This window comes from Mus caroli, unplaced genomic scaffold (assembly GCF_978045245.1).
Source record: "Mus caroli unplaced genomic scaffold, Mus_caroli_1 scaffold_14, whole genome shotgun sequence".
Taxonomy (NCBI): Eukaryota; Metazoa; Chordata; class Mammalia; order Rodentia; family Muridae; genus Mus; species Mus caroli.
In genome coordinates this window covers 82,859,159-82,887,020 of record NW_028227269.1, presented here as the reverse complement: position 1 = coordinate 82,887,020, position 27,862 = coordinate 82,859,159, and the positions used below count along the sequence as shown (strand labels likewise).

At 42.8% G+C, this 27,862-nt stretch overlaps 1 protein-coding gene and 1 pseudogene across 4 annotated transcripts; one reads left to right on the top strand and one right to left on the bottom strand.

Annotated features, from left to right (window-relative positions):
- Window positions 1–1,074: 1,074 nt before the first annotated feature.
- On the bottom strand, window positions 1,075–27,862 carry Znf410 (zinc finger protein 410). 4 transcript variants are annotated; one of them, XM_029484738.2, is made up of 12 exons: window positions 27,272–27,860; window positions 22,344–22,523; window positions 21,351–21,486; window positions 18,575–18,793; window positions 17,546–17,737; window positions 15,092–15,242; window positions 13,445–13,626; window positions 12,286–12,375; window positions 7,237–7,362; window positions 6,073–6,213; window positions 4,627–4,754; window positions 1,075–1,923 (listed from the first exon to the last, which is right to left on the bottom strand). In XM_029484738.2, exons 2-12 carry the CDS (start codon window positions 22,374–22,376, stop codon window positions 1,885–1,887), a joined length of 1,437 nt encoding a protein of 478 aa, XP_029340598.1. In that variant the 5' UTR covers window positions 22,377–22,523; window positions 27,272–27,860; the 3' UTR covers window positions 1,075–1,884. The 4 variants fall into 4 exon arrangements, 3 of the variants coding, with proteins under 3 accessions (XP_029340598.1, XP_021034439.1, XP_085686664.1); XM_021178780.3 differs by having other exon boundaries at window positions 27,307–27,860; XR_003838418.2 differs by lacking the exon at window positions 1,075–1,923 and adding an exon at window positions 5,598–5,799 and having other exon boundaries at window positions 4,644–4,754; window positions 27,307–27,861.
- Window positions 10,481–10,721, top strand: LOC110306727 (U6 snRNA-associated Sm-like protein LSm6 pseudogene; annotated as a pseudogene).

Genomic DNA, 27,862 nt, shown 5'->3' with positions numbered 1-27,862 from the left:
GTCTCAAAAAAAAACCAAACCAAACAAACAAACAAAAAATTATGTACATGTTGTGTGTGTTAAGTACCCAGAACCCTGCTTTGTGTGTGTCCCTTGGAGCTGGGTTACAGGGTTGCGGGCTGTGTGATGTGGCCTGAGGTGGAATGTTCTGGAATAGCAGCAGGTGCTCTTTACCAAGCCATCTAGCTCTCCAGCCCAGAAAGTATGTCTTCCCTTTCTTTTTTCTTTCTTGTTTTTGTTTTGAGACAAATTCTTAATGTATAGCCCTTGTTGATCTAGAACTTCCTATATACATTGGGCTGGCATCAAACTCAAGAAATTTGTTTGTTCCCTGCATGCTGGGGGACCTGGCTCATCAGGGTCTCTCTTAATTTTTTAACACAGTGTCTTGCCCTGGCTACCCTAGAACTTGTTATGTGTCAAGGCTGGTCTCATAGTCCTGCGATCTGCCTGCCTCAGCCTCTGAGTCCTGGGACTAGAGGCATGAGCTACCATCCTATCCTTAGCCTCCTTTCTCTATTTAATATTCTATCTTACATGAGAAAGACTGGATACATTTCTTGACTGCTAAGAACACATCTGTTACGAAGCAGTGGTGGTATGTGTACGCCTTTAGTTCCACCACTCAGGAGGCAGACAGAGTTCAAGGCCAGCCTGATCTACAGAATGAGTTCCAGGACAGCCAAAGCTACACAAAGAAACCTTGTCTTGAAAAAAAAACAAAACCAAACCAACAACAACAAAAATGCCCCACATCTGTCTAAAACAGGGGTCTCAACCTATCACATATCAGATATCCTATATATCAGATATTTACATTATGATTCGTAACAGTAGCAAAATTACAGTTATGAAGTAGCAATGAAAATCATTTTATGGGCTGGTGAGATGGCTCAGTGGGTAAGAGCACCCGACTGCTCTTCCGAAGGTCCAGAGTTCAAATCCCAGCAACCACATGGTGGCTCACAACCATCTGTAATGAGATCTGACTCCCTCTTCTGGTGTGTCTGAAGATAGCTACAGTGTACTTACATATAATAAATAAATAAATCTTTAAAAAAAAAAAAGAAAGAAAATCATTTTATGGTTGGCGGTCACCACAACATGAGAAACTGCATCAAAGGGTGGCAGCATTGAGAGGTTAAGAATCACTAATCTAAAACAAGAGCCAAAGAGGTGACTAGGTTGTTTTGTTTATTTAAAAGGAAAACAAACTCTAGATCATGTGGTTTTTAACTTAAAAAAAAAAAAAACAGCAACAACAAATAAAACCCCCTGATAACATGCTATTTTAAGTCCCATAAACAAAACAAAAAAATGACCAAGTCAAAGTGTACAGGGTAAGTTGGTACCTTAGCCTGGGCCAAGGAGAGATTCAAGTAATTTAATTTTTACAGCCCAAAGGCTGAGTCTTACTCAGGTTGCTAAAGGGAGAGTGCAATGCTACAGTGTAACTGGCACCCCTCCCTTCTTCAAAGCAACAAGGCATCTTGAAAACTCAGTGTTCTGGTGAAGTTCTGGTTGGAAGCAGGACATAATTCAACCATATGGAAAGATAGCTGGGCCTAGGGTGAAAACTCTTCAAAGGAAAACCTTGACAGTCACAATGAAAATCTTCAGCCAACACAATTAAACCTGCTCTTGGCAAGTCTACTCCCAAACGCTGCACTGAGGAGAGAGGCGGCACAGGTATCCAGCCCATGGCCACTGCTTCACTCTTGGACTGCATCAGTGGAGGTTGAAGAGAAGCCCTCAGACAACAGAGGCAAGGCAAGGTCTTGGTCCTTCAGACTCCTTTTAATTCTGGCAGATTATGAGCCTTTTGGATCTGTTCCCATCATGCACTCTGGGATCAGACAACAGCATCTCCAGGAGTCAGCACACTCATGTCTGTCTTTCAGTTAAATCTCCTTGGCTTAGTAACTATAAAATTGAAAATGAATAGGGACTAGGTTACAGATGTATTACAGAAGCAACGTGGGTGCTGGGAACTAAACTTATGTTCTCTGGAAGAGCAGCAGCCAGTGCTCTTACCTTTACTACCGAGCCATCTTCCCAGCCCCACAAAGCTTGCTTTTATTTTTGTTGTTTTGTGAGACAAGGACTCCGTGTCGTGGAACTCGCTATGAATACCAGGCAGGCTGGTCTCAAACTCAAGTGATCATCTGCCTCTGATTCCTGAGTGCTGGGATTAATGGTGTGCACTACCACATTAATATAGCAATTAAATAACCTGAATCTCTAGGCTCAATGATTGAGATCATCCCTGATGCTGGGATCAGAGATGTGTGAGACCATGCTTGGCTATTTGACAAGGTTTCTGGCTAGCCAACTGAGTAAGTCCTCATGCTTATACGGCAAGCACTTGACCAAATGAGCTATTTCTCCACTTACACCAGAAAACAGGCAGAGCCTGCCAATAAGCAAGTCATGTGTTCCCTCGACCACGACCACGGCTTGGCTGTTTGATTCTGTTTTCAGGGTCAGAGCCAGGACCATACAGTTGGAAGCACTCAGAATCAATCTAAATCTCTTTCTTGATTGGGGTGTTCTCAGCCAACAAGCAATTGAACATGGTCCTTTAGCCCAGGTGATTCAGCCTGTTATCTCTAGACTCAAGACCACAGCAGAAGAAATGACACCTTTTTTTGAACAGGGAAAGTTTCAAATAAAAATTTTTTGCCTTTTCTTTTTTCCTTAGTTGTTTTGTTGTTGAGACCCAGTCTCATTATGTCTCCTTGGCTGGCCTGGCACTCATAACTCTTCATGCCTTAGTTGGGAGATTATATGCCTATGTCAACACACCTGCTTTAGAGAACTGTTTTTGTTTGTGTGTTTCAGGGTTTTTTGTTGTTGTTTTTGTTTATTTTTGTTTTGAGGCAGTTTTTTAATGTGTAGCCTTGGCTGCCCTGGAACTCTCTTGCAGACCAAGCTGGCCTTGAACTCACAAAAATCTGCCTGCCTCCCAAATGCTGGCATTAAAGGCGTGCATCACCACTGCCTCACAAAGAATGTTTATATTTGCATGGATTATTAGCATGTCAGTCATATATTCCAACCATACTCTAACGCCGATTGGCTTTTCTTATACTATGAACCCAACCCCCTCTTCTTTCCAAATATATTGTGCCCCGTCTATTTCCATGGATGTTTGTTTTTATTTTATAATTTACCTGAAACCTAGGCTGGCCTTGTACTTGTAATGCCCTTATTTCAACTGGGGATGCTAGGACTACAGACTTGAGGCATGACACCAGCTTAATTTCCCCATTTTTAAAGCATCTTTTACATTTAGCACATTAAAAAAAAGATGGTGTGTAAATGTGTGTGCATGGGTACAGGAACATGTATATACATATCCGTGTGGAGGCTGGTTTACACCAGCGAATGCTGGGGTGGACAAGTGCTGGAAACAACTACTCAGTATTCCCACTGGTGTGTGGGATCTGAATGACGGCCTGAGGTCTGCCTGGCAAGAGCTTGATCTGTGAGCCACCACTCCATCTACCCATGAGATCTAATGTAGTCTTGTGTATGGTGTGTACAGGGTATGTGAGTATTCTGTTCTGTGTGTGTGCATGTGTAGTTACAAGTTAACGTTGGGCATCCTTTTCTAATGCTTCTCTACCACTTTGTTCTGATTCCAACTTTAAAAAAAAAAAAACTCTTTTCCTACATTATTTTGTATTTTGCATGGCCTATATGAAAACATATAAATAAAATATATCCTGGGGCTGGGTGTGGTGGCACATGCCTTTAATCCCAGCACTCGGGAGGTAGAGGCAGACGGATTTCTGAGTTTGAGGCCAGCCTAGTCTACAAAGTGAGTTGTTCCAGGACAGCCAGGGCTACACAGAGAAACCCTGTCTCAAAAAAAAACAAAAAACAAAAAACCAACCAAACAAAAAACAACAACAACAACAACAATATATCCTGGGAGTTAGCTGTCTCTACTGTATGGGTCCCAGGAATCCCGCTCAGGTCACAAGGCTGAGTTACCAGCTATGTCATGTTGCCAGTCCTCCTCCACATTTTTTGAAAAAGGGTCTGTCACTGAAGCTGGAGCCAGTGAGCTCTGGGGACCAACCTGCTCCACCATCCCCAGTGCTAGGGTTACAGATATATGTCACCTACCACATCTGCTTTCCACACAAGCGCTAGGGATCTGAACTCAAGTCCTCATGTTTGCATCATAGTTCCCAGGTCCACGTTAGGTGGCTCACAACTGCCTGTAACTCCAGCTCCAGAGGATCTGATACTGGCCTTTCACAGATACCTGCACTCCTGTGTACACACACTCACACACTGTGCAATGAATTAAAAATGAAAATAACTCTTTAAAAATTATGTGTAAGCCAGGCCTTTAATCCCAGCACTTGGGAAGCAGAGGCAGGTGGATTTATGAGTTCGAGGCCAGCCTGGGCTACAGAGTAAGTTCCAGGACAGCCAGAAAACCCTGTCTCAAAAAACAAAAACAAAACAAAACAAAACAAAACAAAACAAAAAAATTATGTGTAAGAGTGCTCAGAGTCCTCAGAGAGTCAGGTCAATCTCCCAGCTCACAGGATGACATTCAGACTCCTGTAGACACTGGACAGAAAAAGTAAAGGCAAGAAACAGCTTTACCTCCTGCGGATTTACCGCAGTTAAGACAGAAACTTCATAGGACTGCCTCCCTGACTGCATGGTCACCAAGTGATGTGTCACATCAGGCACAGAAGACAGGGGCCGTGAGGATCTTTCAGTAAGCACCTCTGTGAAACAACAGGACAATTACCTTCAGTGAATCCACATGTATACCCACTGCTGCAGCAAGCCAACCTTAAAATGCTAAAACCTGTTCTCTGAAAAACTCAACCCCACGTTCTTGCATGGTTTCCACTGTCAATGGATCTAGAAAATATTACAAAAGGAGGTTGGGAAGTAAAAGCTTTGATATAAATATGACCAATTCCAATGTAACAATTTAAAATAATAGTTTTCAGACTGTTACCTGGATTAAAACAGTGTATGAAATACAACACGCACTGCATAGGCAGGCAGACCAGAGACCGAGAGCCAGCCCCTGAGGTTGACAATACTGCTATTCTCAGTACTATGCATCAAGAACCTGAGCTAATTAATTCTGGCTTCAAAATTCATACTCAATGTCTCTTCCTCCCTGGAATTTGCTTCTTCAAGGCCAGCAAAGCTCTCCATGCAATTTATTTTGTCATCAGGCTTGCACTAGTACTGCTCAGCAAACAGGCAGACCTGGGTAGCACATTTTAGACCTTGTAAGCTCCACACAAAAGTTACAAAAACATGGTCACTTTTACCTCATATTGTGAAGGACAGGGATGACTAAAACATGATCTTACACCTAGTAGACATTCCCCAGTGGGGTCCTAGAAGGTCTGTAGCTCGGTCTGCTCTCCTCGACTGCACTGAACAATGGATGTTTGCTACTGTAAACTCTCTGTTTACTAAATGGTGTCTCACACACTTTACCAAGTTCTCACTTCTCAACTAGAGCTGATGGTCCCTGCCTTCTACTTTTGTCTTTCCCATGGTGCCAGGCACACAGTAGGCACTGAATAAATGCATGCTGACCTCACCTGGTAAGATTTTCAGAGAAGAGGGCCTGGCCTGTGTAAGCTGGGTGAAATTTCTATACCAGAGGAGCAACTGTTCCTAGAGAGCCCTTTCTTTTCTCCAGAAGATATGGCTTTTGAAGGTATGGAGAAATTGCTTTGTATCTCCTCTGTAAAACCTGGTTATGCTCAGTTTAAATGTTTTAAAAGTTAAGCTCTTCCATAACTGCAACAGGAAAGACAGACACAGTTGGGCTAGGATGCTAAGGATTACAGATAATTTTATCTTTTAATTTTTTTTATTTCTGTGTTAACATCATATTCAATCATTAAAAATGAAAAGGATTCATTTATCCACCCCAGAGAGTAAGTATAAATACTATTCAATCATAGCATCGTACAAGAGATAATACTAAAACCTCCATTTTGGAGACACTCTATCCCTTAGTGTCTAGTTACAATTCGTTTCCCCCAAATAAAGGAGAATTAAATGTCTTACCATCATCAACTCCAAGGATAGAATTGGTATTTGATAGATTCAAGGACTCTCCACCAAGGCTGGACTGGGAATTCATAGACACCAGGTTTTTATTGGGAACTGAAGCATCTTCAAGCAAACTACTGCCCATTAGTGGCTCGGCTGCACAGAGAACAGGATGTGAGAAACATACAGCAGTCACTGGGCCTGGTCCTCACCTCCCTTCACCAGGAAGCTGGCCTCCCTCTTTCAGAACTGTAAGTGTTTTGTCTCGGATGCTACCTATTTTACTCACTTTCAGATAACAAGAATAAACCTAGAGGAAAGAGCTGGTTCTTAGGGATGGCTATCTGTGCATGCGGCCATCATCTGAAGATTAGCTTAGAATAAAGATGAAATGATATTTAAGACATGGAAAAGGAAAAGAAGTTTCATCAATTTTAAAGTAGGAAAAGGGCTGTCAAAACTCTTAAATAAAATATTTTAAATTTTTTTAAGTCCATATTCCTTAAAAGCTGAATTGTGGGCCAGCACTAGTTGACCTCAAACTCATTAGGGGAATGTTCACTCACTTACTAGTTTTGTTTTCTGAGATAGGGTCCCATGCACTTTTTCTGTAGCTGAGGCTGGCCTTGACCCCTAGTCTCCAACTTCAACTTCTCACGTGCTGGGATTTAAGGCATGTGCCAATACACCTGGCTTCTGTTTCCTAAGATGAGGGTCTTACTATGTTGCTCACTTCAGCCTTCCAACTAGATTTACAGGCATACATCATCAGAGAAACTGTTATAGAGTTATGTGCATGTAGTTATAGTTAGGTTATATAGTTATGTGCACGTGCATATTTTTATTAGTGTTTAAACCCGGGGTCTTATACATGCTAAGCAAGCATTTACGACTAAGCTGCATGTAAAGCCCTTAGCTGAATTTTTAATACTAAGTGTTCTGGGATTTGCAACTCAGCTCATTTATCAAGTTCCTTTGTTTTAAGGGGAGGACATGAGCAATGAGAAGATATGTTTTAAAAGTTTGTAGATGTTTGTACTGTACAGCTGTTACAAACTATAAAGCCATCAAATGAAACCAAGTCTCTCCACTTAAAACCTAACCAGATTTCCAAAAAGCCAAGGCCAGCCAATGACTTGGCTGTTGAACACAGATGCCCACTCTGACCATCCTCCTCACCAGTTTGATCCTGTTCTTGACTCCCGGTTGTCCCCAGCTGCAAGTGATGCTTTCTCATGTGCACATTCCTACTCCCACTCTGAGAGAAGGTCTTCCCACAGACCTGGCACTGATGAGGCTTCTCACCTGCAAAGGGAACCACGTTAGGACTGGGCAGCCCAAAAGGCGGCAGGCAGTTCTGACGGCAAGCAGCAAGACTTAAAGAAGGTTGCTCTTTGGACACAGCCTTCCGTTCGGGAAAGGCAAGAAAGGTACCCCGGGAGAGCTTTGCACACGCACTCTCTCCTGGCACTTCCTCTTTCTAAACCACAGTCCTTCCAAAATAGCCTCTTCAATGTAGTATCATGGCATTACAGAACATATTAATTCCTTTTCCAACAGACTCCCTTCAACCAACAGAATTCATATCTACCTCAAGGATTCATTACAAACCTAGCTTTATAATATCCCACCCACATCCTATTTCCTGTCAAGACTCAATGTCTTCAATATTCACAAATGATTCTTTTAACATATATGGTCTGTCCATAAGTCCTCAACAGTTTCCATTCATCTACCAGACATGCATGCTCAGAACAAAGGTCAAAAACTACTTTCCGCAGGCAAAGGCTCACATCTACAGAGCAGGCGGGCATGAAGGAGCGAAATGGAGCACTTCCCCAGGAGAAGGGCAGCTGTTTTTTTTTTTTTTTTTGTTTTTTTTTTTTTTTTTTGGTTTTTTGAGAAAAGGTTTCTCTGTATAGCCTTGGCTGTCCTGGAACTCACTCTGTAGACCAGGCTGGCCTCGAACTCAGAGATCCACCAGCCTCTGCCTCCAGAGTGCTGGGATTAAAGGCGTGCGCCACCACGCCCGGCAGCAGCTGTTATTTAGTTCTGGCTATTGTTGCTAAGTATTGATGCAAGCCTTGTTCTGCCAGACTGTCTGTTTGAGACAGGGTTTCTCTGTGTAGGCCCGGCTGTCCTGGAACTTGTTTTGTAGACTAGGCTAGCCTCAAACTCAGAGATCTACCTGCCTCTGCCTCAAGTGCGGAGATTAAAGGCATGTGCCACCACCACTGCCCAGCTAAGATTTTTTGTTTTGTTTTGTTTTTCAAGACAGGGTTTCTCTGTGTAGCCCTGGCTGTCCTGAACTCACTCTGTAGACCAGGCTGGCCTTGAACTCAGAAATCTGCCTGCCTCTGCCTCTGCCTCCTGTGCTCACTTCAAGGCATGCGCCACCGTTGCCTGACAAGATTTTTTAACGAGGAGCTAGAACGGGAACTTTAGATAAGCTTCTCTAACTTGTAAATACTGAGAACCAATTTACAAGTGGTAAAGGCATTACACAACAATTTTGATTTTCATTACTGAGGAGAATGTAAAAAAACAAAACAAAACAAAACCGAATCTGTGGTGGGGAATCTAACATTACCTAGAAATATTGATACTTCTGTCCACCTCTCAAGATATGCCCCTCAGTTACAACAGGATATAGCCTACATATAGACTATTTACTGTAGGACTAATTAAATGGCTAATGATTAGAAAAATCCAAAAGTGTCACATAGAATGATGGAAGAAAGTTATATTCCTATATTCCTTAGGAGACTAAGGGCAGGAAGGTTAAAAAAATGTAGCCAGCCTGGGCTGCCACAGTGAGTTCTAGGCACTGTGAGCTACAGACTGAAACCTCCATTCCTACTCTTGTATTTGCAGACATCTCACTCTTTAGACACAAATGTCCTGGAATTCACTATAGCCCAGGTTGGCTTCAAATTCATGGCAATCGTATATTACCCTCTTGAGTGCTAGGCAATAAACTATCTTGCCTGGCCACAGCCGTATTTTTAAAAAGTCAAAAATTGCTGGATGTGGAGGTACATGCTTTAATCCCAGAACTTGACAGGTAGGTTTTAGTGAATTCATCTCAAAAGAAAAAAACAAAACCAAGGAAGGAAGGAAGGAAGGAAGGAAGGAAGGAGAGAGAGAGAGAGAGAGAGAGAAAACAATTCTTTCTTTTTCTTTTTCAGATTTACTCATATGGAAACTCGTGTGCTTCTGTGTGGGTTTAGGTGCATCACGTCCATGCAGGTGCCAGCAAGGCCCGAGGGTATGAGGTCTCCTAGAACTGGAGTTACCTGATGTGGGCCTCTGAAAGGACAGTAGTGCTCTCTTAACTATGTCTAAGTACTAGCTATAAACAACCCCCAAAGAAGCCAAGCAACCAATTTATCTGCACAACAAGTCTCCAAAGCATCAGTCCCTTATTAGGAAAGCTTACAATGAAGACCGGGCATGAACAACTTCCCAGAACTTGGGAAGCTGAGGCAGGAGAGTCACTCTAAATTCAAGGCCAGCCTGGTCTATGTAGCTTGTTCCAGTCCAGGCCTTCTTGAGAAAACAAACAAAACAAAAACCAATCAACCAAACAAAAACCAACAAGCCCATAATAAAAAGCATTTTATTTAACTTGCGTTTACTTGTGTAAATGATCAACTAGCCCTACTTCATGGAGGAGGGTCCAACATATAGAAGAATTCTAATGTGAAGGAATGGAACTAAGGAAAATGACCAATGAACTATCGGGTTGAAAAACAAGGGTAAAGATTAAGAGAGAACCTAAGGTCACGGTTGACACCGCCTGAACTCACTGATCAGGTCTGACAACCAAGCCTTGTGTCTGGAAGCTTTGAGGGCTTGGGTCCATCTCTGGCAATACGGGAACACGAGCTGTAACACACAAGCAGGGCTGGGAACAAGTCAGTGGTGGTGGAACTCTTGCCCTACACATGCGAGGCCCTGGGTTCAATCTCCAGCTATGGGGGGAAAAGACATAAAAGGAAGCTGACAAAACCAGAGGATGGTACTTCTATAGGACCCTCGGACGGACCTCAATTCTGTAACAAATGGATCAGACGAACAACAGTATAAAAAGACTTACATTCAAAGACAACCTAATACCAGGAGCAAGCACTATTACCCTGTGGAGTCCTCACTTAAAGGAACCAACATCTGGGTTGAGGCTGTAGCTCAACAGTTAAATGTTTGCCCAATATGCAAGAGGCTTTGGGTTCAATTCCAGAAAATACATAAATAAAATTTAAAAATAAATAACTGAGTGTGTCCACAGAGGCCTGGCCTTCAAGGGTTCTGGATCTGGCTGCAAGGTAAGCCTGGGGCCATGGCAGGTGAAATGGTGATACACAGCTACTTAAGTAGGAGAGGAGATTAGACTCAGGTTCCCTGCCTCCCAAGACTGTTAAAAATGAGCCTTCAGAAGCAAACCCCTAGTGACTTCTTAAAGCAGATCATCGGGCAGCCAGTTGTGGTGAAATTAAATTCTGGAGTGGACTGTTGAGGGGTGCTGGCCTGCCTGGATGGCTACATGAATATAGCCCTGGAACAGACAGAGGAGTATGGAAACAGACAGCTGGAGATAAGTACGGAGATGCGTTCATCTGAGGAACAATGTGCTGTACATAAGTACACAGAAGAGGCGGATGTGAAGACCCCAGGAGGCACTGCTCTTCAGAGATAGACAGATGAAGTGGTTTTGGTTCTCTTACGATCTTAGTTGGCCTGTTTTCATGGTGGTTGGTGGGGGTTTTGTTTTGTTTTTTAATTGATATCACATTTATGTCTCATTCTTTATAATTTCTGCCTGTACAAAATGCTAAAATTAAAAGTTTGTTTCTCAAGGATTATTTATAAATAAATAAATAAACTGAAGTAATTTTGGAGACAACTAGATAAAACAGACCATGTACTGAATACAAGGTAAAAACAAGACATATTTTTAAATTTAATAGGCATAAAACATCTATTTTTGTATTCTTGCATTTATCTGACTAAATGTTTGCCAGTTTTCCATAACATGTACAACGAAGCACTCTAGAGTCAAGCAATACACACGTGGACTCTGCACCTGGCCCACAAGCTATCAGTCTGCCACACCAACCTGGAACCTGTCACCATATAAAAATGGCCTATGAGCTGGGCGTGGTGGCGCACGCCCTTTAATCCCAGCACTCGGGAGGCACAGGCAGGAGGATTTCTGAGTTTGAGGCCAGCCTGGTCTACAAAGTGAGTTCCAGGACAGCCAGGGCTATACAGAGAAACCCTGTCTCAAAAAAACCAAAAAATAAATAAATAAATAAATAAATAAATAAATAAATAAATAAACGGCCTACGAGCCAGACTCAATTGGCAGAATACTTGCCTACCATGCACAAATTTCCCACTTGCAATCCAAACATCTGAGAGGCAGAGGCAAGATGAGCAGAGGGTCAAGATCATCCTGTGCTACATGACAAAAAAACAAGCTAGCACCAGCACTGAGAGCTCAGCTATGAAATGCCCACCCCGACGGACTGCACGGCTCCACACTAACTCACTGCAGTGCTCTGCTGTGTTCATCAAAACCAGCAATCATGCTTCTACCTCCTTAGTGCTAATTTCTGTTTGGGAAGATGGGAAAAGAGGGAAGGAGACAAATATCAGTTAGATTTTTCTTACAAAATCCGGCTGCTGTATTTTTGGAAAATTCAAGACATTTTTATCAGACGGTTAAGTCATCCTCATAGAATGAGCAAGTCGACATAACTGCAGGGAATTTAGGAAACAAAGCAAAAAGTAGGTCTTAGGTCTTTTCTTTGTGCAAAGGCAGTTTCTGCAGAGCAGAGACTGAAGGAGGCCTGCCCATGGCTTCTCAGAACACCAGGAACAACACAGGACTTGCTGCCACTGACGACTGCCTTCCCACTTTGCCCTGGATTTTTAAATCTTCCCCCAGAAGAATGAAAATGTCTGTACATATCAAACAACATATAAAACGATCCAGTACAGATCTCTAAGGTCTTTACTCATAAATCCGAAGAGAACAGTGGGTCTTAATTGATGAAAAGCCCTTTCCAATAAAATTGCCAGGGGCCTCCCTTCACCTGTGGTCTTGAGCTTTCTTAGTCATCCACAGGAGATGGAGTGTTCCGTCATAGTAGTATACTGCACACTGCCTTCCCACCCTTGTCTCTTACTGTATTTGAGGTCTACAAATGGCACAGGTTCTCGTACCTGAGTGAACTACCAGATGTTTCCGGAGGCTTGAATACTCAGCAAAGGAACGGCCACATCCCTGGGCTTCACAGAGGAAAGGCTTCTCTCCTGGGAACAGAGAGAGACACAGGCTCGGCCTTCTTTCTGAAAACCGTCCACCTCCAATGCTTCCCTCACCATCAAGTCCTGCTCTCAATCACTGACCTTTCCTGGTTGCTTTACCCAATGCTATGCAATTTCAGCTGGGTACCCAGCAAACGTTGCCTCTCAATGATCTGGAAAGCAGACCACGAGATAGCCTATTGTTTATTCTAATTTCTTTTTTGGAATAAGTACTTTTGTTTGTTTGTTTGGTTTGGTTTTAGAACTAAAACCAAAGTCTGTAGGGCTCTAGCCCTACAGACGAGCTGTGAGGCCTCCCGCCTCTGTCTCATCTGTCTGGGGTTAAAGGCTGTGCCACTTCCAGGCACATTTACTGTTTTAAGAAAACTGAGAACTATTCCATCCCAGCATACTGAACGTTATGCCAATTGGAGGAAACTTTGACTAGCACAACTGTGACTCGTGTATGGGCTTCCTGTTCTAATTTCCTATACAGTGTGCATGGAGCAAGGGAGAGGTGCACAGGCTCACTGGTGATCTGCAGTCAGTGATCACATTTTGCAGATACACATCGCTAACGATGGCTCCAGAAGCACCTGTAGGATCTTGGTCTAAGAAGCAAGGAATCTTTATTTTGCTTCCTTCATTCAGACACTTCTTATTCTATTTCTCCTGTTGTGAGCTCTAACAAGCAAGCAAGCATCTCGCGTTCAGGCTGTATTTTATCTCCTCCTTACTGCTCTGTAACATTCATAGGATTCAACATATACAACTATGAAATCTTCAGAGAGACTGGAAACCAGGCTGACTTGTCCATTACGTCCAGGCATGGCTAAGGTTACCTAGGCTAAACTTACAACCTTCCTACAAGGTAGGCTTCTGGAGGCAGAAGTCATCACTGTCTGCTCCTCACCCAGACGAAGTTGGATAAGTGTTACAGATGATGAATCAACAGAATGCATGAGACAGTGAATGAAGCCTTTCCTCAGGGTCTAGGAACCACACTGGGCCTTCGCCTCTTCCCTCCCTGTGCCTTTCCTGAGTACAGGCGATCGGAGAGCGAGCGGCCGCACACCTGTGTGGATGCGCCGGTGGTTCTTCAGGTTTCCAGCTGTGGTGAACTGCTTACCACACCCAGACTCGTGGCACATAAAGGGTTTCTCCCCATTGTGTGTCCTCATGTGCACCTTCAGCCTCTGCAGCACATAAAAGCTTTTCCCACAACCTTCTGCAGGGCAGATGAAGGAGCGCTCATTTCTGTAAAGACAATCACAAGCACCAAGACCTGAGAAAGCTTTGTGCTGGTGGTGACAACCCAACATCTCTACTGACTCTCAAGGTAGATAATGCATTCCAAATTGGGATATGTCAAAATAACCTGATTTGTTCAAACTACAAGCTGAATCCCAGCTGCAACACAGTTTTAAGGTGATGCCCTAGGAAGATATGCCATTATTGTTGTTAGATTTTTTTTTTTTAAGCTTTCTGAGACAGACTTTCTCCCTATAGTCCTGGAACTTGTTTTGTAGACCAGGCTGACTTCAAACTCAGAGATCTACTTGCTTCTGCCTCCCTAGTGTGCACCACCACTGCCTGGCTGTTGTTATTTTTTATTTATTTTTCTGTGTATGGGTGTTTTGCCTGCACTGTCTGTGCACCACACACACACCCCCGGAACTGGAGCTATAGCAGCTGTGAACTGCTTTCTGTGTATGGGTGTTTTGCCTGCACTGTCTGTGCACCACACACACACCCCTGGAACTGGAGCTATAGCAGCTGTGAACTGCTTTCTGTGTATGGGTGTTTTGCCTGCACTGTCTGTGCAGCACACACACACCCCCGGAACTGGAGTTATAGCAGCTGTGAACTGCTTTCTGGGTGCTGGGAATCAAACTTGCGTTCTCTGAGAGAGCGCCCAATGCTCTTAACAGCTAATTCATCTCTTTACTATTAAGTTCTCAAATTATTTTGTAATGAGACTTGAGAATTTTTATTAAGATATTTAGGTGCAAAATGTCTTATTTAAGTATTTCTCAGGAATAAGGTAATGAGAGGTAGAGGCAAGAGAACCAGGAATTCAAAGCCATTCTTTTCTGTATAGAAAGTCTGAGGCCTGCCTGGAGCCACATGCCCAAAATAAAATAAATAATAAGACAACACACCTCTTTCTGTTAACAGAAAAGCGTCCTGAACCAGGTGTGGGGATGCACAATTTCCTCAGTGCTTGGGAGGCTTAGGAAGGTGGACCTTAAGTTCAGAGCCAGTGTGAGCCAACACTGAGAACTTGTCTTAACAAAACAAAACAGAACACAAGAGCTAGGGATACAGCTCATCAAAGAGGATATTTTTAGCAGATTAAAAAGCCCTGGTTTAGATCCTAGAACAACAAAAACAAGGCTCAAACAAGAGGTTTCATATTATCTGGCATGCTGTAAACTTGGGAGGCTCAGGCAGAAAGATCACTTCAAAGAATTTGAAGCAACTTGGCAGTACAAGAATCCAGAGACAAAGGAGAACCAGAGATCCTGGTCTTTTGAAAGGAGAACAAGGTCTCCAGATGCTGTCCAAGCTGACTTAAAGTAGGCAGCCTTCTAAAGGCTGAGATCACAGGTGTATACACATCCTCCACCTGACAAAAGAAGACACCTCAGCAGCACAGCTGCAGTTCCTGCTTCCCTACAGTTTGTCTACTCAGGGACATAAAGTCTTCTACACTGCTCACCGGTGAGTTTTAAGGTGGTACTTGAAGTGAGCTGGCCACACAAATGTCCGGTCACAGCCTTCAACTGTGCACTTGAGCTTCTTCTCCGCTTGAGGAAGGGGACCAGAGTCTTTTGGTTGCCCATCACCAGAACCAAGGTGGACATTTTCTCCTGTAACAAGGGACATTTTATAACTCAGGGAAAGCCCCTGCTCAGATACTCGGATTCAAACATTTCATTGCTAGCGATCATTAATCAAATCTCTGCCTGTACTTATTATGTATAGGCACGAGAGTACTCTACATCAGAGAGGCTACCCAGAGTTGGCCTGTTTTATTTCAAAACATTAGTTTTCTGACAAATGTAGAGATATCAAATAAAGCTATCTTTCACATATTTCAGAAAGCAAATTAAAAATATTCTGTAGGAGCCAGGCATGGTGGCATCTCATGCCTGTGATCTCTCTCACGCCTGTGATCTCAGTGCTTTTGTTGGCGGAGGAGAAGTAGCAGGAAGAAGAGTCAAGGCCAGGCTTGACTGAGCAGTCTCACAAGGAAGCCAGGTGTTTGTAACAAGGCTGCTAGAGAAGTAACACCCAGAGTGGAGGCTGCAGAGGTAGCGTCAAGCTCTAGGTAATAAGGAAAAACTTATTCTGGCTCAGGGAGTTTAAAGCAAGTTTTTATCAGAGATGGCCATTCATTTTTTTTTTTTGTATTATATATATATTTTTAAAATTAGGTATTTTTCTCATTTACATTTCCAATGCTATCCCAAAGTCCCCCATACCCTCCCCCACCCCACTCCCCTACCCACCCACTCCCACTTTTTGGCCCTGGCATTCCCCTGTACTGAGGCATATAAAGTTTGCAAGACCAATGGGCCTCTCTTTCCACTGATGGCTGATTAGGTCATCTTCTGATACATATGCAGCTAGAGACACAAGCTCCAGCAGTACTGGTTAGTTCATATTGTTGTTCCACCTATAGGGTTGCAGACCCCTTTAGCTCCTAGGGTACTTTCTCTAGCTCCTCCATTGGGGGCCCTGTGATCCATCCAATGGCTGACTGTGAGCCTCCACTTCTGTGTTTGCTAGGCCCCGGCATAGTCTCACAAGAGACAGCTATATCAGGGTCCTTTCAGCAAAATCTTGCTAGTGTATGCAATGGTGTCAGCGTTTGGAGGCTGATTATGGGATGGATCCCTATCATTTGAAGGATAAGAACAACTTTCTAGGGCTGGAGAGATGGTTCAGAGGTCAAGAGCACTGACCTCTCTTCCAGAGGTCCCAAGTTCAATTGCAAGCAACTAACTACATGGTGGCTCACAACCATCTGTAATGGGACCTGATGCCCTCTTCTGGTGTGTCTGAAGACAGCTACAGTGTACTCATATACATAAAATAAACAAATCTTTATTTATATGAATAAATAAATAAATAAATTCTGGATTACTAGCAAGAACTCCTGGTAGTTGTCAACTGACAATTCTGTGTGTAATCTTGGCTTGGTTAGTGACAATATTGACATAACTTGTGTCATCACAGACTAATGAGAAAATACAGAGTGAGAACTATTCAAAAAAGACCAAAACTTAATGGTATGTTATGCAAATGAAGGTTTGACTAGTATGGGGAGGTTTTAAGTCTACCCAGGCATGATTCTTAAGGGTAACATGTATTGTACCCAAATTTGTATCACACAGATCTATGGTTAGGCATGAGAGTTGCACTTTAAGATTAATGTTAGGGCGAGTGTGTGGGACCTCTGGAACTGGAGTTACAGGTTATGATCCACCTGATGGAGCAATCATCCTTAACAGCTGAGCCAGCTCTCAGCACCGAGACAGCCACACCTCTAATACTGCGGATCTGGGGACAGTATTCCAAGATGTCAGCACACATGAAGTTGTACAGACTAAGCTGAAGAGAACCACCAGACTGAGAAAACAGCTTAGGAGGACCTGAGCTAGGTGCCCACAACCCATATAACACATAAGACAGCCACATGTGGGATAATCCTAGCACCAGGGAGGACTACCTTTAGTCTCCATGTGCACATGTATGTGCACACACCATACACACTCCCATTTTTTTAAACAAAAAGTAACTAGCATAAAGCAATTAGCTAATGAATATCAACACAGGTTTAGCATTATGAGTCAGATTCAACATTGATTTTACAATAGTATTTATATTAACTGATAAAGTTATTGTAACTTTTTAAAGCTCTAAATATAAAATGTTTTTTTTATAAATTTTGATGTTTACATACTTAAGGATGATTACAACAAAAACATTCAAGATTGTTGACAATTCTACTAGGCTCCACCCAACAACTAGCTAGCTAGCTTGCAAGGCAACCTGGCTTATAAGGACTGTTCTCTCCCCCCCACCCCCCAACTCTATTCTTTATTGCTCTCCTCTCTCTGTCATCTCTGTAAGGAAAAACCTGAGAAGAGAATGCCAGGAGTCTCACCATTGCTGCCGGTTTTTGCATTCTTGGCCAGCTGTGCACGAGTAGCCGCAATCAGACTGTCATGGGCCAGTTCCTGAACCCGGAGGAACCATGGGATACTGCTGTCTGTGCTCTCAGCAGAGAGGAAGTCAGCCCCTGAGTCCTCTGTCTCATCCTGAACAAACACAAAGTGCTCAGCTGAAGAGCCCAGCCCTGGAGGAAGGAAGAGAATATGGTGGGAAGATTAGCCCAGGCACAGAGACTGTCCTGAATTAATCACTCTAGATCGTTCCTACTCCAAGTTTCTGTCCTTATAAATAATTAAGATATCGTTTTTCCATCCAGCCCACAGGCTTACTGTTAACCCTGCCTCCTCTTGTTTCAGAGGCAAAATGTTCCTTCCTGGCAACCAGTCCACCTCCCACTTGAAATATTCCAACCCCACACTCAGTCATTTTCTCTTGAATGCTTCAGCTAAGTTCTCCGTCACTGGGGCTGGAAAGATGGCTCAGCAGTTAAAAGTCATTATTTAGGCCAGGCTGGCCTTGAACTCAAAGAGATCTGCTTGCCTCTGCTTTCAAAGAGCTGGGATTAAAGGTGAGTGAAGCATGCCCAACAAGTTTTTTTTTTTTTTTTTTATTAATTGATTTTGTTTGAGACAGGGTCTCACTATGTTGCCTATGCTGGCCTCAAACTTGTTCTTCTGCTTCAGCGTCATGGACACTGGGTTTACAGATATGTACTCAGTTTCAAACTAACTCTACCTTCTAACTTGTATTCCCATTCAGGTACATTACACTCTCCAGACCATCTTCCAATACCTACTATTTTTGCCAAGGCCACAGACAGACAGTCCATCCTTACATTTGGAAAAATTAATAATCAACCAACTCACAAACAAGAGGAAACGCAGAGTTATCGTAGAGCCTTTGTCCTTCCTTTATATATTCAACCAGTCACCAGATCACACCAACGCTCTAAAGTTATCAAATAATAAGCACTTTAATATATATATTAAATATTTTCCCCACCTCTAACTTTTCCACCTACCTGCTCTTGTCAGGTTCAGAAGAATGAAGGAAGTGCTATCACTTGGCTGTAGATCTTGCAACAAGCTAGGCGACTCTGGTGTGGTCAGGAACTCTGGGGACTTCTGTACAGTCTGAGCCCTTGTCTCTTCTCCGTCTGGGCCCACATTCACCTGAAGGCTCCTCAAAACAGCTGAGGAAGGGACCTCCTTGGAGGAATTAGCATGATTTGGAGTTTCATCTAGTGAAGGAAAAACACCATAGCTCTATGTGGCACTCACCTCCAGGGAGTTCACCTTTCCGAAGAACTACACTTCAGCAGCTCCTAGCACTCTTACAAGAGTAGACTGCGCTCTCTTTTTTGCAAATATAAAAACTGCCTTAGAATAATCACAGGGGAACAAATAGCTGGGAAACCACTGAAGTTTTGTAAAATAACCAGTGTGCTTCATTACAGATTGCGGTTTATACTGAATGTACATAGATCGTTTAAAAGACTTGCTCTAAAGAAGTTCAGACACAGGTGGATCGACACAGGTGGATCTCTGTGAGTTCAAGGTCAGCCTGGTCTATAGAGCAAGAATAGAATAGCCTGGACTAGATAAGAGACCCAGCCTCAAAAATCAGAAAAGAAGTTTGCTCTAAGGGTTGGGCTACATGAGACTCTTCCTCAAAGAAAAACAAACAAACAAAAAAATGTCTTTCAAAAAAATTTGTACAAAACAATTTTAAATGAACATTAACATTTAACAAAGGGAGGAGCTAGGCCTTACTGCTCAATACAATTAAGAATTACACCACCATGATGACGTATACAATATTCTCAGAGGCTTTCGTTCATCTTTATAAAAGGTAGATAATACTTTTTCCTCTTTTAAACAGATGACAAGCAAAATCATAAGAATAAAAATGGACAATAAAAATATTCTTAATATCACCCAACTACATACTAAATGCTAATTTAAAATGGTAATTCTGTGCCATGTGTATTTTACCAAGCACACACCTGAAGCTATTTTTAAAACATGAACTTTTTACTAGCTCTAGCCATCACAGCACAGTATCAGAGAATAGAGACATGAACAAAAAAACTGTGGTATGTAAATATGGCAGGATACCATGGCTGATACCAAACAAAACACAGCTACAATAAGGCTGAACCTCACAAACACAGAAAAACAAAGTGCACAAACACACATTAAAGAGATTACATTATTCCATTCATTTAAGGGCCCCGAACCTTACAAAATTAAAATACTTTGTTTAGAGATGTATAGAAGGATGGTTAATTTTAAAATGCAAAAGAAATAACCATAAAAGTACAAACAGTGATAATGCATTAAAGAATGGAAGTTTCTCTATGAGGTAGAGCCTATGGAGAGCCTGGAAACTAATGATGTTGTTCTTGTTTGGGGAAGGCATTACATAAATAGTTTCTTACATTCATTCCTCAAGCTATACATATGTGGCTTTGTACTTTTCTATATTCACCATATACCCCAACTAAAAACATGAGGGCCAATATCATCGCTGTGGGTAGCCACCTGCTACCAAGCCTGATGACTTGAGTTCAATCTCTGGAATCATATGGTAGAGATATGGAAGAGAACCAATCTTCACAAGTTGTCTTCTGACCTCCACATTATAGTATATAAACACACATACACATACTAAATAACTTAATGAAAAAAAATGAATTAAATTGCTCAAAAATTAAATTATATTTTTAATTTTTTACAATGTATTTTTCATATGTGTATTAATGTTTTACTGCATATACATATATATGTATACACACATACACACAATGTGTGTGCACCACCTGTGTGCTTGGTGCTGTGGAGGTCAGAAGAGGACATCAAACTTGGAGTTAGGGTAGTTGAGATCCATCATGTGAATTTTGGAAACTGAACCTTGGTTCTCCACAAAAACAAGTGCTTTAAACTGCCAGGCCATCTCTCTAGCCCCAAATATTGTACGGTTTTGTTTTGTTAATTTAAAAACATGCATGAAATGATATAGATATATATCATACTTAGAAAGAAGCGACTAAGTTAGATAGACTGGTATAGATGCAATAGCTTATAATCTAATAAGCTGGTATTCAAGTAAACATCTAAAAAGGTAAAGAGAGAGAGAGAGAGAAAGGAAGAAAGAAGAAAGGAAGGATTGAAGGAAGGAAGGGAAAAAAAGCCTTTAAAAATATTATATAGTGTCAGTGGTAGCCCACAGCCTTTAATTCCAGCAGACTGAAAGGCAGGTGGATCACTGTGAGTTCCAGGCCAGTCACAGATCATAGCCAGACCGTGTCTCAAATAAACCAAAAACTGAAAAGAACTATATAATTCCTTCATCAACTTCGCTAGCCTTTATAGCATTCCCTCCATCCCTGCGGCCTGGCTCCCCAGCCTCCCTGCCAGTGTCAAGGATGTCCTCCTTTCAGTCTCTGTCCTTGGCCTCTTGAGGGCCTCTGTCACCCTGATTCCCCTTGGGTCCCCATGACTCCTCGCTATGCTGATAGTCATCTATTTCAGCATCTTCCCTCCTCCTCGGGCTCCCTTGCCTGAGACATTCCTTCAAATGGAGTGTCACAGTGCTACAATGGCTTTTATGCTCCACTTTCACATACGTGTTCCTATGCTTAAACTACTTAGGCCCTTGTGACTTCCATGCTGCCTTTGATATGCTGACTCCATATCAACCGGCTGTAACATCAGTTGCACTCTGCTCTCGGCACAGAGCAGTCTAACCTCTTTCGTTAGGTCTTCTTTGTCCTATCTGTAGTGAACGTATTTTACCTGGTAACATTAGTCGGCTGCATTCTGAGGCCTCGGTCACTGGAAGGAGGGATAAGCAAGTAATGTCTTTAGCTTCTGATTCTACTAGCCCTTGTCCCAGGGGGATGGAGGTATTCTGAACAAACTGAACCAGGAGCTGAGGAGGGGAAAACAGGCAAAACTGAGAATCAGATGTTGCTAGGAATGAATCTCAACTTTAAATTTATCAAACAAGTGAGAATATAATTCTTATTCCTGGTCTCAGTCATATACACAGAAAAACCAGATTAACTACATTTATCAAGGTGTTTTTGTTCTACAGAATAATTGATTCATAAAATTAAGTTAATCTGTCATTTTCTATCAAAGAAAATTATAAAAGCGTATTTTAAAATGATGAGCTCTTTTTTAAAAAAATCAACTGCAATATACTGATTGTATCTTAGAAATCACTTTCCTGGGTATCAGTTTATTTAATCCTCCTATTAATATTAAATTTCTAAGTGAACATGTATTTTACAAATGAGGAATCAATCTGAAAACACTGACTTGTGTAAGATGACATAATTAGTTAAAGTTCCAGCCTTCAAAATTAAATAATAATTTCAAATTTAGAGACTTTTCTAGTGTAGAACACAAATTTACTAACATTAAAGTATGAAAAATGATAGAAATTATAAAATACTTAAGTCTCTCAATCATGTTTAGAAAGAAAATACTTTCAATTACATATAAGATTAACAATATTTGTGTAAATATAGATACATATATATTACAACTATATAATATAAATATACTTTAGAAATATAAAATATCTTATTATATTTAAGTACTTTAAGTATTTCATTAAATACTTAAATAGCAAATGTAAAAACTCACAAAAGATGAAAACTGAATGGTAAAGTCTTTGAGAAAACATTTAGTAACAGAAAAATCATAAAAATCATTTGGCTCAAAAAGTCAAAAAAAAGTCAAAAGTATTCGGTCTAAGAATAAGCAGCTAAGTGGGCTCACCTCTGGTTTGGATTCTAACTCATCTGATAACATTGATTCAGCTTCTGAAATCCTGTAGCTGTTCAGGGACAGGTTCAAGTCTAATTCAGTCAGTGATCCCTTCCTGTTATATTCATATCCCTTTAAAAAGCATTACACTCTTCCTGTAAGATGCTGAACTGGGTTGGTAATCAATTTAACCTAAAACAAGAGTAAAGAAGAGAAAGACATAGGATTACAAGCAGTAAGAAAATGTGGCTAAATAAACAAAGGCATCCTTTTATATCTAAAAGAATCACAAGCAGACATGCAGCTTAGAACGTTTTAAAGTAGAACTAGCTCAATAAGTATTAAAACCTATAAAAGCATTATGCTTTGATAAACTATCTCTACTCCTTTTTAAATTTTTTTATTTTTAATTCATGCATGTGCAACTAACTCCCTGTGCATCCAAGCGTCTAGACAGAGGGCATGAGATGCTCCTGGAGCTCCATGGAGTGAGTTCCTTCCAGGTGGTGCTAGGCTGCCCTGTGTGGATGCTAAGGACCAAACTCTGGTTCTCTGCAACAACAGCAAGTGTCCTTAACCACTGAGCCTTCTCTCCAGTTCCCACAAACCTCTCTCCTTCTAATGGAGGCCTGACTGCCTGAAATTCACATACAGAGCAGGCTGGCCTCCAGCTGTCAAGGATTCTCCTACCTCTTCCTGAGCACTGGGCAGGATTACAGATATACCTGGCTATGAAAGGGTCTTAAAATATGGGAAAGCTATATTCCCAAAGATGTTCATTGAAAATATAAGACAAAGAACTGGAAGCAACATACAATTATCTTTTAGGACTTTTAAATACACACACATATACAATATTATGAAGACCATACAACAAAAGTGATTATAAATCTATTTCCCATTTTAACACTAATTATAACATTCTAAGAAAAAGAAATTCCCAGATATGACAGTAGTTTTATTGTGTAACAGGACAGTGTGACTTACTCTTTTTTCTTGATTCTAAAAGGTATTATGCTTATTTTTAAAAATAAGCCCAGCAGGAGCTTGGTGGTGCACACCTACAATCTCAGCACCCAGGGAGCCTGGGCTCTACAGCAAAGTCAAGGTCTGTCTGGGCTACAATGATCTCAGAAAAACAAAAACGAATAGTAATCCAGTCTCACTGTGTAACTTGAGGTAAAGCACATGCATAGCGCAGCACAATGTTCAGGTGCGATCGTCAGCACTGAGCACTAACTAGCCAACAAATGGGGGCCAGGGGCGAGCATGGGACTGTTTAGATACACATACAAATGAATAAATACGCAATGGATTCATCTGCATTCTTCCTCCTTCCCACCATTCCTCCTTTCTTGGTCCCCACTGGATTCTGAACCTAAGGGTCTGTCTATCCATGCTGAGCATAGACCTTGCTGGTTCCCTAAACCAAAACTCCTGCGTAACTCCCCACCACCCCAGGCTTTGACATATGAATTCACTTAATTTGGTGGAATTATTGGTAAAACTGGGAGTACTGCGAAGACATAAAGCGAAGACAGTAAAAAGTTTGCCCGGGATGGAGATTTTCCCATTAGTAGCAGGATAGACTGGAAAGTTAGACTAAGACAGATATTAAGAAACCCTGTAATTGGGGCCTGTAAGAGGGCTCAATTTGTAAAGGTGATTGCCACCATACCTGATGACTTCAATTCAATCCCCAGGACCCATAGGATATAAAGGGAGAACTAACTCTCATCAACTGTCCTCTGCCCTCCACATATATGCACACACAAATACATCTAATTTTTAAAAGAAGTACTAGAATTAATGCTTTTATTTCTTACATAAAACAAAGAATCATAAACACCCAATTTTTCTTCCTATGTACATTTTCTTCTTCCTGAAGCACTAAAATGGTTTAATATTGTTTATTTACACATGTTCATGAGGAGAAGAAAGCAAGGTTTGATAAATCACTGAGTTATGAAGCTGCATAAGCAAGCTGGCATGATGAGCTGGCACAGACAGGGAAGGATTACATCTAAGTTTGATCTTGAATTTCAAGGGCTTTGGCAATTCCTCTTCCCAATTCCCGCTCATATAACAAGCCAAGAAATTACCAGATGTTTGTTCTGGTTCTCTTTAAAGTGCATCCACCTCTGTGACTCCTGGAGCGCAGATTCACTAAGAAATGAGACAATTCACTGTCGCTTTGTTAATAATCTTTGAAAACAAATAAGGCTATTGTGGAACAACTGCAATATATCCATATCATAATGGAATACAGCCATACAATCCTGGTACGCAATGTATGGTTTGTACAGGTCCTGAACAAACAGCAGGACACACGAGAATAAGTTGAACCCTGTTTAAGAGCCAGGTGCAGTAGCTGGCATCTATTGAGCCAGAAGGACGGGGGGGGGTGGGGGGGGGGGATGGTGGGGTTGGTGGTGGTGTTTACAGCTATCATGACCTACACTGCAAGATCATATCTGGAAGTAAAAAGAAAGCAATGTGTTCAGAGCACAGTGGCTCACCAAGTGTCCTCTGTGGACTTCACCTGTAACACAGAGCTTGCTAAGCACACTAGCCAGCAGTGTAATGGAAGTACACAGAACTTGCTAAGCACACTAGACAGCAGTGTAATGGAAGTACACAGAGCTTGCTAGCACACTAGCCAGCAGTGTAATGGAAGTACACAGAACTTGCTAAGCACACTAGACAGCAGTGTAATGGAAGTACACAGAGCTTGCTAGCACACTAGCCAGCAGTGTAATGAAAGTACAGAAGCTAGGTTTGACAGTTCTATTACCTAACTAACCCAGTTCAAAAGCTGAAATGTAAATTCTGTTCTTGCAGTGCAAATCTTTTCAAAAAATAAGTTTGGGGCCAGACGTTGTGGCACATACTTCAATTCCAGCACTCTGAGCATAGAGATAAGCATGTATCTCTAGGAGTTTGAGGCCAGCCTGGTCTACATATTAAGTTCCCAGGCCAGCCAAGGCTATATAGTGAGACCTTGTCTCAAATATGAAGTTTCATTGACACAGTTCACACAACATAAAATGTACCCATATTTAAGATTTTTAATGCTTATGTATTGTGCATGGGTATTTTGCCTACATGCCTGTACATCACATGCATGCAGAACCCATGGAGGCAGAGGGACATGGGCCCTCTGAAACTGTAGTAGATTATGAGTCACCATGTGGGGTGCTGGGAACTAAGCCCAGGTCCTGTTACACACTTTGAAAAGTACAGTTAAACTGTCTTCGGTGTAGTCATAGTTCCGAAATCACACACATGATCATTTCTGTTTGTTTGATGTTTGGGGGATGGGGCGGGTAGAGGGAGCTGGAAGGGTTCAGACAGGTTCTTGCATAGCTCGAGCAGGCCTGGAACTCTACATGTATCTGAGGCTGGCCTTCAACTCTCACTCCTGCTAACGCCTCACAGTACCGAGATTAAAGGTGTGTACCACCGTACCTGGCTAATTTTACATTTTCCCAAAAAGAAACCCTGACGTCACTACCCACTTCTACCTTAGTCATTATTGTGAGTTTAAATGACTGCCATACAGGTGTCCAGTGAGCACTGGATAAATATTCAGACAGAGGATAAATAACACAACAGATGATACCCAATTCCCTACCCCTTCACGCTGGCTTTCCAGTTCCAAACTTTCATTAACTTCGTGTGGACTGATTCTGCAGCATATCTATCCTCAGCATGTCAAACCAAACCGTGGCTAAACACGGATTACCATCTCCCTACTAAACCTGTTCTTCTTGAATTATCTTTTATTTATTGCCCAATCTTCCCACTCAGCTGCAAATTTTATCTAGCAGTGCCTCTCATCCTACATGTTTTAATAAGCCCGGTCGGTCATTAATAATAATCAGACCCCAAAGTGACTCCTTCTGTGATGCTGTTTAGATTTCTCAGTATCTTTCTGCTTGTCACTCCCCATATGCAGTTTAGTATCTCAGAATAATGGCCAGCCCTTAACGGTAAACCTCTTCACTGACATACTCCTCCCCCACTCCCCCCCCCAAAAAGAAACCTTGGAAATTGTGGGATTTACCTAAATTTGACACCCACTGGGATACAAAGCTTAAATTAGAACCACATTTTCTGATGCTTGGCTGCCCTGTATCTGCCACAAAGTGTAATTTTTCAACGCCAAACACCCAGAATTGCCCGTTTTGACCTCAAACTATGTTTTATTCTCTTTACATATGATCCACTGATCTTTGTGTCTAATGTAATGTAAATGTATGAACTCTTAACCCCAAATCAATAATATTTCACTCCCAAATGGTTCCTAAGTACATCTCAGAGTCTCATGAGCAAGTGAGATAAAGTTTAATAAACTAATTGGATCGTCTTCTCTTGAGAAACTTCAGAGAACAAGTTGAACGAGCAAAACACATTCTGGCTGCAAACACTCGCTGCCCACACACCGGCCTGAGGTGACAGGCAAAGGAGACCCCAGAGGTCCGGCTCTGGTCCGCAGACGTCCCTATTCCAGCCCAAGGCAGAGAGTGGACCCAGGAAAGGAGCCGGCAGCCCTGGGTGAAACGCGGGCAGGACACCGCTGCCAACCCTTCCCGCCAGCACAAAGGCCTCAGCCCACGGCCCTTGGGTCTGCGGGCGGGCCCAGCCGCGGGTGCAGTCCGGAGCCTCCGCCCCGGGGACTCGCTGACTCCCGCGTTCTGGGGGGCAGGCTGGTCTCCAAGCTCCCTCCCTCAAGAACAAGCAAAGGAGGAGAAACGGCGCGCCCCAGATCCCCAAAGGGGTTAGGGCCGCAGCCGCCGGGCTTCGGACCGGTCGCTCCCCGCCCGCTAGACGCCTGGGGAAGCCTAGGGGGGGCGGCTTCCTTGCGCCCTTCGGGGGCGAACCCGGCTCTAGATCCCCAGACCCCATAAGTGGCTTCCTTTCTCGGCGGGACCACCTACCCGAGCGGGGGTGGCTACACTAGCCTGGAGCTCACCTTCCAGTCTCGGGCAGCCAGCCGTCCGTCCGTCAGTCAGCCCCGAATCCCGTCCACACACGGCGTCTTCCGGCTCCCGCCGGAAGCAGCTCCAGAGCGGGACAGGAAGTTTGGCCGCCCCCCATCAACATACCCACTCGCTTTCTTCTCCGCCCGCGGGTGTTTCTCAGGAGGAGGTGCTGACTCTTGGGCAGCTGCTTGAGAGGGATCCTCCGCTTCCCGCTACATACACACGCACACACAGCCCGAGACACACAGGGTTCCCTCCTGGCCGAGGAACCGCAGCGCCCCGTCCCCTCCTGTCCGCCCTTCAGGGCTCTCAGGTCCGCGAAATCTGAAACCAGGTCAGTGCAGTCTAGCCGCGACGTCACTGCCTTTCCGCTGAGCGGAGCTGTTCAGCGGGGGCCGCGGCGGCTGGGATGGGTGGGATGGCGCGGGGTGGAGGGTAGCTTTCTCCGGAGCTAAGGACCTGTGACAGCTCCCGAAACACCAAAACCCCATGAAGAGCACCTGAAATGTTCATGGCCCAAAGAGGGACCTGGAAATCAAGCCTTGC